Source organism: Dipteris shenzhenensis, chromosome 9, assembly GCF_047967505.1.
Source record: "Dipteris shenzhenensis isolate YYH24624 ecotype China chromosome 9, Dip_SZ_1.0, whole genome shotgun sequence".
Taxonomy (NCBI): domain Eukaryota; kingdom Viridiplantae; phylum Streptophyta; class Polypodiopsida; order Gleicheniales; family Dipteridaceae; genus Dipteris; species Dipteris shenzhenensis.
In genome coordinates this window covers 41,729,887-41,741,030 of record NC_141604.1, presented here as the reverse complement: position 1 = coordinate 41,741,030, position 11,144 = coordinate 41,729,887, and the positions used below count along the sequence as shown (strand labels likewise).

General features: G+C 40.9%; 1 protein-coding gene across 1 annotated transcript; it reads right to left on the bottom strand.

The window, feature by feature from the left end:
* Positions 1-5,845: 5,845 nt before the first annotated feature.
* LOC147898648 (chlorophyll a-b binding protein 151, chloroplastic-like) lies at positions 5,846-6,850 on the bottom strand. Its single transcript, XM_087379688.1, has one exon. It carries the CDS (start codon positions 6,763-6,765, stop codon positions 5,959-5,961), a length of 807 nt encoding a protein of 268 aa, XP_087235814.1. The 5' UTR covers positions 6,766-6,850; the 3' UTR covers positions 5,846-5,958.
* Between the last annotated feature and the right edge of the window lie 4,294 nt (positions 6,851-11,144).

Genomic DNA, 11,144 nt, shown 5'->3' with positions numbered 1-11,144 from the left:
ATTTTTTCTTATTTACTTGTAATTTTGTCTAAAGTTGCTTAAAAACTCCCTTTCGCTTGTTCTATAAGATTGGAGATATTCTAGTCTTATGTAGTTGTATAAAATCTTGAGTCATACATGTCTCTCACACAACCCCCATGAATATCTACCTCAAAGCAAGCATTATTCTTCCCACACAACACAAATGAAGCAACCCAAGCCACACAACATACAACCCCTATACACAACATAGAACCCCTATGCCAAAACCTCATAAAACGAAACATTGCATCAGCAAAACTTTGAGACCTTGGGGGAAGGGGAAGTGGGGATGTGCAAAAGGAGTGAATTTGATTGAGCGGTATGCCTCACTTGATGCAAATGATTCCAGCATCAAGAATCTATTGACATATAAAAGCTCCTCCGTAGAGGGTGCCAAATGGTACTCTCTAGCTTTGTGAGGGTACAAAAGTGTACACTCCTACCATTCTTTCATCTCATTGAGAGCAAATGCAAGATGTGCAAGATCAAGGGGGAGTACTCATGAGATGGAGGATTTACCAGGTGATGGGCAAGAGGAAGGAGAGGAGGGACCATAGCCACCCCATATGGATAACTAATAACCATTACTTGGTTTATGAATCCACACATGCAATGATGTGCTTGTGTGGCTAATTCACTATGTATAGTGCATGCAAGGCTCTTTGTCAATGGGGTTGAATCACCCATTTTGGGAGACTCTTGGAGGGGTCCATTTAATTTGATACATGCAATAAAGACCTCTATAATATAGCTATAACCATGGGTATGGTATTGTGACACAATTTGATATTGTTATCTATGCTTGATAGGATTGTGAGGGTCAGCCTTCTAGCTATCGGTGTATTTTCTTTTTCAAGATATTGTAAGGGTTTGAGAGGATGAGTGGAATGATTCATTGTAAATACCATGTGTATGAAATGATAAATACCTTGGTTTGGGGTGAGAGTTATTTGTGAGCAAGATATTATGGGGTTTTAGAAATAAAAAGAGTGAGTCATGTTAAATAAGAAAGATCACATGCTAAGCATGTGGAGAAGTATGGATCAAGAAGGAATTCTTCTAGAATTCCTATGTGGAATAGGGAGGATGTGGATGTTTGGAAAAGAGAGGGTCCCTATGGATTCACAAAGACTCTTGACTTTTTCAATTTTCAAGAGCCATGTGCTTTTGGAGATGGGACACTTGTCAAAATGTGCCCAAAAGGAAAGTGAAAGGTGAGCCATGCCCCTATATGCACTAAGGGGTAAAAATATCTATAGGCTGGAAATCTAACAAGGTAAAGGAGGGTGAGAATTTCTCTATAGAAGGAGCCTCTCTCCCCCTTCTCAATTATCTCTGTATCTTGTATTCAGCTTTTCCCATGCTTCCTTTCCTCCCTAGAGCATTAAGATCTTCCTTTTGTGCTTCTCTTTAATAGGTTGATGTGTTTTTAAATCTCAATAGATTAAAAAAAGAGGCTAATCATGAGGTTTATCATTAATGACCCACCATATAGAGGACTAGCTAGGTGATTCATACCAAAAGGTGATTCAATCGGGAGAGAGAAAACTAGAAGTGCATAGAGATGAATTGATACATCAGAAAAAGATGTTGCAAAGGATTACTATCATATAATTATAGAGCTATAAGAGATCTTCACATCCATATAAGAAGAGTTAAATTTAGATGACTGAGCAAAGAGTTATCACAGCCTTACTATAGACCAGTAAAACTGTCTCAAACATTAGACTCGGAAGAAGAATGAGATACTTGAGAAGGGGGAGACAGTCTCCATTTATAGAGCAATTCTTGCCCTCCTTTACCTTGTTACATTTTGAGCCAATAGATATTTTTACACCTTAGTGACATAAGGGCATGGGTCATCGTCCATTTTCCTTTTGATCATATTTTGACAAGTGTCCTTTCTCAAAAAATATGTCTCTTTGAAAATTGAGAAAGTCAAGAGCCTTCCTTTGTGGGAGCCTATAGGGACCGTCCGTTTTCCAAATGTCCACATCCTCCCTATTCCACATAGGATTTTTAGAAGGCTTCCTTCTTGAACCACACTCTTCCACACTTCTCCACATGCCCTCCACGTGCTTGGCATGTGATCTTTCTTATTTTATTGAGCACTTACAACGGGCCTACCTCTTTACATGACTCACTCTTCTTATTTCTAAAATCCCATAATAGCTTACTCAGAAATACTCTCACCCCATACCAAGGTATTTATCATTTCATACACATGGTATATACAATGATTCATTCCACTCATCCTCTTAATCCCTTGTGATATCTTGGAAAATAAACTAAAGTGATAGCAAGAAGGCTGTCGCTTGATCCTCACAATCCTATCAAGCGTACATACGAGCGATACCAGTGTCAAATAAAAGATATCAAAATTTTGCATCACAATATAACCATCGATGCATAAGCAATATCTTAGGAAACATCTATTTGGAGAGTATATAATAACTTATAATATGCCATGACCTTATAACATCTATTTGGAGAGTGTATATAATAACATCTATTTGGAGAGTGTATATAATAACTTATAATATGCCATGACCTTGCTTTTTTTTGTGGCTAGCTTGGAGCAATTATGACTACAACGTTCTATTTTGCTTCTTCTTGTCGTTAGCTTGGAGCAATTTCTTCTTAAATAACAACAGTTCATATTATTTCATTGTTTGGTCTAGTGTTGTGAACAATGTCAACGCTAGAGTTCTTTAATCAAATCAAAAGAATGGAATTGGCTAATAATATTGAGATAAGCACAGGATAGCATATTCCACATTTTGATTAGGCCTAGACAACATTTATAGGTAAGGGTTCCCAATCAGTAAAAGTTCTCTCGACCATTGAATTTCAAAAATTTCCAAGGTAAAATTTAATTTGTTTACAACCAATATGTTTACAAACATTGTCGTTCTCGAGGTAACATGGAATCATGTTCAAAGCTTCTCCCTTCTTGCAATGTTTGCCTGTAATTGCTCTTGGAATACAAAGCTATTTGCACCTTTCTTGTCTTGCAACCTTTTTGCACAAGTTTGCACAAGAAAGAGAGCTTGGAAGGGGACATACTTTAATGCAAAACAAGAAGGAAATTTATAGTAGGTTAAAAAAATGATTGCCATGCATGAAAGGAGATACACCATGTTTAAGTACAGCTACACCATGTTTGAAATCGTTCAATCGCAAGGAATAGAAAGAAGTGCAATTACATAAGGCCAAATATCGTGTTTATTACATGTAACATTACATGATAGCATTTTTACCAAAAAAGCATGAGCCTAAAATAATATATATGTTTTTTTGGGATTTTTGGCCCTCCAAGGGTCCTAAGGGATGATGGTTAGTGAGTTGCTAATCAAGGGCCATAGTTTTGAAGTTAGTTCATTTGGTCAATTTGACCTTGCAAATTCTGGCTAGTATGAGGCTTAAATGTGGGTTAGTAGAAGTTTAAGGGCTTCTAATGTGTTTAGGGTTTAAGGTTTTTGTTTGCTTGTGGAGGTCCTAAATGTTTTTGTCTTTTATCCTAAAGGTTTTGTCTTTTGTTAGGTATTTCTCTCTAAAGATGGAGGCTCTCTTTGTCTTTGTATGACACCACATTTATATTACTCTTGCCAAAATAGGCACGTCCCCACTTTTATTTAATGGCCCATCCACCCCCCCCTCCCCCCCCGACACACACATACACCTTTTCACCTCTTTTCTCTCCTCTCTTTCACTCATCTACCCTTCCTGATATTCCTTCACCTTCACTTGCTTTTTCTCTTTTCCTTTCCTTGCAGTTGACACCTATCGTTTCCTTTCACAAGTTATTCAAAATATTTATCGAGCTACTTACACTTGGACTTATAATGACACTCCAAAAGGTAGGGCCATAGTGGGATCCCCACCTTGTTTTAATACTGCTTGATAGTCTTGTTTACTAGAACCTACATGTGTGCGCTTGCCTTGACTAGTGAAGTGAGCAAAATAGAACCAGTCAAATTGTAAATACCCTACCAGATAATGGTCCCCAAATTGATTCCTATATCCTGCAAAATCTTACTCTTAAGGACCCTACTCATGCCCAGAGCCTTTCTCCTCAATTAGAGAGGTAACTTGGTTTTCGCAAGTTTGATGTGGTAACACCCTTTTTGACCAAAAGGACAACCTTTGCTAGCTCCACTAATTGAATATATTCTTGTGGTGTAATAAAGTGACGCCTTGTTACTATGCCTCTCCATTCTCATGTTAGGAGGCATAGAGACTATGGAAGGAATGTTTGGGAAGCTCATGAAGAGTATCGCGAGGAGGGCTACTCTAAGGGATTAAGGGGATGACCTTAACCTTCAAGAGCAAATCATGGACTATGAATTTTCAAGAATGTGTAGTTATGAAAAGAGCTACACACGAAGTCCGCGGACGATTATCTCAAGAGAAATAACTCAAACTAATCACCTAATGTATAGAAGGAGCGTGAAGGTGTCAAGTGTATGTATCCTTTGTAAACAGTGACTCTGATTGATAAGTCATTTGGATGGGATAGTGTATGGAGTGCATTTGATAACTTCAAGTCTTAAGGACTAAGATGGAATGCTAGACATTGGTATCAAACTAGATTGGTACCAAGCTTTTGGGTACCGAAGGTTTATATGGTGTTGGGTAAGTTGCCTAAAAGAGAAATTTGCTACATACATTACTTGTAGCAAGAGTCGATTGCTATTTAGCAAATTGGGATTTTGTGCTAGAGCTATTTTAGAAGGAAAAACCCCAAGGGTGCCTCAATGAGGGAATCTATAAATATTCTCATGGTTTTAGATTGATCAACATAAACCCAAATGTTGATGAAGAGCAAAGATTTCAAGGGATGGGTGACTAGAGAGGGTAAAGAAGTGCCAACCTCCTTGACATGACTTCCCCTATGGATTCTCAATTTGCTGCCCTTCCAAGACTAAATGGAGAAGATAATCTCTTATGATTTCTCTCTTTATGGGAAAGGTGTATCAAGGGCACGTGTCAAACTTTTCCTTTGAAAAGATTCAACTTCCATTTATGGGGCATGGTTACTTGTAAGCTGTTCACAACAATTAGACTTAGTGAAGACATATTTCTCAAGTTTGTACTTCATGCACATATTCCTTTAAATAGATTCAACTTCCATTTATGGGGCATGGTTCCTTGTAAGCTATTCACACCAATCTTAGTGAAGACAATTTTCCCAAGTTTGTACTTTATGTAAATACGCTCCGAGACTCATCTCTTCTGGCAATGTTTGGTGGTGAGGAGGATTTGGTGAGTTGCGCACTATGCTTCAAAGGACAAACGTATGCATTGGCCCGAGTTAAAAAATGAAGTTGTTAGATGACAATTGCCAAAGATCAAATTTGGAAGCTATGAACATAATATTTTACATTTTCATTTTTCTAAATTGTTACTATTTATCTTAAATCTCCAACATTAGTAAGATTTCCAACACATTTGGCATTTTTCTTACATAGATAAACGCTACGTCATTTTAATTGCACTTGATGTATTTCATTTACAAATGAGGTGACTAAATGAAAGATGTATCAAACGATATATATAATGAGAATAACTTGAGAAATCATGTGGAAAGAGCTTTATAAAGGATTAGAATTTTTATGTTTGCCTTCCTCACACACTAAGTTTAATCGAATTGCAGAAAAAGAACTATATATGCCGATTTGATTAACGAGGCGACGTACCGTACAACGAAATGTACAATGAGATAAACGCTTGCATTTCACAGCTTTCAACGAGTACGCAGGCTTCCAAAGTGAGCAAGAAACAGAGACTTCATGAAGCCAGAGATAGACAGAGCTAGCCAAGAGAATTCTGACGCAAAAGGACGTCCATACAACAGTAAAAACGTTCACCGCAGTGCAACGTTAAAGAATTACAAGAGTTACGAACATGAATTCGCACAATGCAGGCCTCACAGCCTCACTTTCCGGGAACGAAGTTTGTGGCATAAGCCCAAGCGTTGTTGGCAACTGGGTCAGCCAAGTGATCAGACAAGTTCTCAATCGGTCCCTTTCCGGTGACGATGGCCTGGACGAAGAAGCCGAACATGGAGAACATGGCAAGGCGGCCATTCTTAATCTCCTTCACCTTCAACTCGGCAAAAGCCTCTGGGTCGTCAGCCAGGCCCAAGGGGTCGAAGCTGCCACCAGGGTAGATGGGGTCAGTGACCTCCCCAAGAGGGCCTCCGGCAACTCTGTAGCCCTCGACGGCACCCATCAAAATAACCTGGCAAGCCCAGATAGCAAGGATGCTCTGGGCGTGGATCAAGCTGGGGTTACCGAGGTAGTCAAGCCCGCCTTCGGCGAAGATCTGGGCACCAGCCTTGAACCACACAGCCTCGCCAAACTTGACTCCATTCTTGGACAGAAGCTCGGGGGTGACGCAGCCCAAAGCTCCGAGCATAGCCCATCTGCAGTGGATGACCTCAAGCTCACGGTTCTTGGCGAAGGTCTCGGGGTCAGCAGAGAGCCCAGCGGTGTCCCAGCCGTAGTCACCGGGGAACTCACCAGTGAGGTAGCTAGGGGCCTCGCCAGAGAAGGGGCCGAGGTATTTGACGCGGTCGGGGCCATACCAGGGGCTATCGGAGACCTTGGAGATGGATTTTCTCATGGAGATACGGGCTTCACCGAGGCTACCGATCTTGGAAGCGAGCTCATTCTGGGGTTTGAGGGAGATTTGGCCAGCGAGGGAGGAGGAGGAGAGGGAGGCAGTAGCGATGGAAGCCATGGGAGAGAACTTGGGAAATCTAAGGCGAGTGTAAGCTCAACGAAATGGAATGATGCAGATGGAGGACTAAGCAAAGTTATATACACAAACAAGTGTAGATGAAAGAAATGCAATATTTCTATGTTTTACTTTCAAGTGTTATCGACAACCTTATCCAAGCCTTGCTTCCATTGCCAATCAGAGCTTCCTCCCTTTTCTCCCCTTTTCTTTGGCCATTTTAAAAATATCAACCCCTCGCTTGTGGCTCATATTTTCCCTTTTATCTTTTTCCTTCCACCTAATATTTCCCTACCACTCTCTCTCTCTCTCTCTCTCTCTCTCTCTCTCTCTCTCTATGTCCCCGCTAGATCCAAAGATCAACCCATCCAGACGCTTCTCCTCCCCCATCCTTCATAGATTTTCGAAATCAAACACCCCTCACACGAGCACCTCTAAAATGCATCATTTCCTTGTCTTGGACTTTTAATAATCCTAGATCCTCATAGGCTCTTACATGGCCCACATTATCACCCTCCTCTAGAATGCATAATTTCCTTAAGCTTTAATTGTCCTTTTTAATAATCCTTCATCCTCATAGGCTCTTACGTGGTCCACATTGTCCCCCTCCTCTTTAAGAAACCTTGAGTTCATTGATTAGTTTGTCTTAAGGTCAATTTTGCCAAGCACAACCCCACACCCCCCTATAATCCCCGAAACAATCCTTTATCTTACTTTCAAAGGACAACCACATGGGGGCTTGAAGTTGTGTTGGATGCAATCACACTACAATAGTGTATGCATCCAAACGAGCAATTACGAAATTGTGATTGTAAAATGAACTCAAGGTGAACAGTTTTTTCTAAACTCATATGAGTGCAACGACATGAATGTGCAACGACATGAATGTGCAACAACATGAATGTAGGGGATTTTGTGATTCCACCACCATCTTTGCATTTACTTGTAGCTTTAGGGGAATGCATTAGTGAAGATTAGTGTCTAAGCCCAAGGGACAAGGCTCATATTTCAAGTAAAATTCTACTACTATGTACAACTATGGGATGGAGGTACCACCCTAGCGAGGGTAAGAGAAGGACATCTAGTGGATTCTTATCTACCTTTGGTATTTACCTTCAAAATAGTAGCAATGAAGTCGGCTCTCATTGATCAAGCTAGGAAATTATATGTTTCCATCCTAAGGGTGGTTTCACATGCATCCGTGGACAACCAGCAAGAAAAAATTCCATGCCCGCCCCTTCAAAACCTCAAACCAGACGTCCAGGCATAGCTTGCTTCACACCAGGCAGACGGAGCTTCAATAAATTCATAAATGAGTTGTTTTTGAACACTAGTGAGAGCTGCTCTAGTTGGTAAGGTGCTAGTGCTATTTGCGAGGGGGACCTGGGTTCAAGTCTTGCCATTGGATTGCTTATGACAAACACATTGTTGGGTGAGCTAGATGTGCCAGTCGAGTTTTATCTCCCTTCTGGGCGCAAGTCGCATCTAGCTCATTTTTCCATGCATCTTAGGCCGACCTATATGAAATAGGTAGTCTCATGGCAAGGATTTCGATTGGCTGCTAGCACTTTTGCCTGCGCCTGGTGGATACATGTGAAACTCGCCTAAATTTCAAGTAGTGTAGATCCATAGCATTACATCTCCTTTACTTCATTTGATCGTTCTCCTCCATATCTTTGTAAGGGATGCAACCCTTGTATTGCTTTAATTTAACTGTTGGATAATTTGAACCAAAATTCAAACACATGGTCTAAATTGATCCCTCTTTGATAATATATGAAAGCATCAATTACAAAAAGAAGCTTTCGATACATCTTATTCTTTGAACTAGTCTCATGTCCATCTATCAATCATCTACCAGCCCAACTGTAGCAACTATCTCATAACAACACACTAACATGATTGTGGCTCCTACACACGACTATCATTGAGAACCACTTCATATAACCCACGAGAAAGAACTGTCTGACTACCATCGCACTAGAAATGCAAAACCCCCTATGACTTATTAGCCTACCACAAGCTTGCATGCATAGGTATTGCCATGTTGTGATTGCATGGCCAACTCTTATCTCCTAAGGTCAAGATGGAGAAGTTTGTTATAGTGGAACCACTTGTCACAAAGTTTAACATTTGGGAAATTTTTTCTGTCTTGTAGTTGGCTGTGTGACTTCTCTTCATAAAGAACGATATTTGGGGTGTGCTAAGTATTCCAAAAAAAAGCCATGCAACAATCATGGGATTGAGAAGATTTTGGCTAGGGAACATGAGAATGAAAAGACTCTGTTAGTATACTCAATGCCCACTGCTTAACATGTATTTGACATTGATCTATGGTGGACATTTGTAAGGCCCCCATTATGAGGAGAAGCCATTGGTGCATGTATCTTTGTTAGGAATCCTAGCTTAGACGCTAGAAGGGTCACTTTTGTGCCCATTGATGGTTAAGGAGATGGTCAGGGGTGCAATAGGGAGGCCTATAATATTCCTTGGAGTATTTATTATTCTTCCACGTGTATATATTGCACATGTAAAAGTCTTCTTTAGTGGGCAGTGGACTAGTAAAGGTGTTATGGATACATGGACGATGGCCTATGCACATCAATGTAGTGTATTTGGCCATGCCTTAGCCATGCCTACCATACCACTATATATGGAGACCATTGTCATGAGCCAAGGTATCCAATGCTTGTTAGGATCCATATCTTTTGCCCTAAATTCATCCTCCATCTTGAGTCTATCTATATTGCCATCTAAGCTTTGAAGAAGACAACAATAGAAACAATGATATTGTCACAAACAACATGGTATGATCTGACTAAGGAGGAGCTATACAAGGCTTCCCAAGAGGACAAGGAAACCCCCCCCCTAAAACAAATCCTTCATTGTTGTCCAAAACAAAAGAAGGCAGTCCAAAATAGATAGTCCCCAGAATGATGGCCCAAATGCTAGGGCTAAAAAGGGATAAAAAAACTCCTTAGATGACTTTGGGGAGGATGAGATCAGCACCACGGAACGAGTGCGCGATGGGGACAATAGGCCCATGCGAGGTATTGCTTGGCAATTGTGTAGCGACTTTGCCATAGTTTAAAACATACAAGTGGACCTGGAATGATTTTTGGTGTTTTGGCAGGTGGCATGCAACGTGGACGTGTGTTTTGGATGAGGTTGTTACAGGGCTTCTTTGAACATGGAGACACAATCCTGCAATGCGGGGTGTGGGGATTTGGCGGATGCCATAGTGCAAGAGGGGCAGAGAGTCTTGTGCCTGCATGTTGAGGTGCCATTTCTAAGAGGCAATGTGTAAATTCAAAATTGACATGTGCATGAATCTTTGTTCAAATTTGATAATGCAATATTCCCCTTTTGTACTCTCATCGAGCTTGTGGTCGTGAACAGTTGCCCCCAAATTTGAGGAGGCTAGTTATTTATTATTTGAATGGGGTGCTGCTGCATAGGAGGCTAAAGAGTTAAGGTGCCTTGCTATCAAGGGGTTTGAGCTAGGGAGTCATTGGGTCCTCTTGAGACTTGGTGTGGTCGAGTTCCTACAGGAGGTGGGGAGGCAATTTGATGTGGCTATTTAGAGCTTGGTAGAGTAGGGCAATCTGCACAGATTGTTCGGCCTCCTAAAGAGAGAATGTCGCCAAGCCACTAGCCACACACCCCTCTTTGTCTTTGAGTATAGCCTGAGTAGATGTACCACACAGGCTACCGATGCAGGAAGAGGAGCGAGGCATGCGAACGGAAAAGGAAGGAAGCCCAAAGTTTGGAAATGCTTGACTGACATCGACTAACAACACTTCGACTCTTCAGTAGTGTTGTTTGTGCAGTGTGGAGAAGATGGATCAAAATCCAGCAAACACGTACATAATCCCCCCCACTTTTATGGGGGACCCCATGGATACAGTTCTCCTATCAAGCCTATTGCCCAATCTATGAGAGTTAGCAACCTATGCAGAAACACTTTAGGATTTTGTATCCAAAAATCCCTTCCATGTGCAACCCATGGAAGAAGAAACATAATTGTAATGTTGTTTGGAATTGTAAATTATTATTTTTTAAAATGCGCCTCCAAGTACTACAATATTGTTTAAAAGCAACTAGCATGGACTTCTATCTAGTGCTTGCTAGTTGCTTCAAGATGGGCATGCGCATGATTTTTCTGTTTGCGTTTGTGAGACAATGAAATGTATTGGAAAATGTAGTACATACACATCATGTAGGGGATCATTAAAATAAACATACAAATTGGGGGAGAGAGAGAGAGAGAGAGAGAGAGAGAGAGAGAGAGAGAGAGAGAGTGGTCTTATTAAAATAAACATACAAATTGGGAGAGAGAGAGAGAGAGAGAGAGAGAGAGAGGGGGGGGGGGAGGAAGGGAG

Bases quoted from the DNA above. Each gene is read 5' to 3' on its own strand.
- LOC147898648 (XM_087379688.1), bottom strand. From the start codon at position 6,765: ATGGCTTCCATCGCTACTGCCTCCCTCTCCTCCTCCTCCCTCGCTGGC.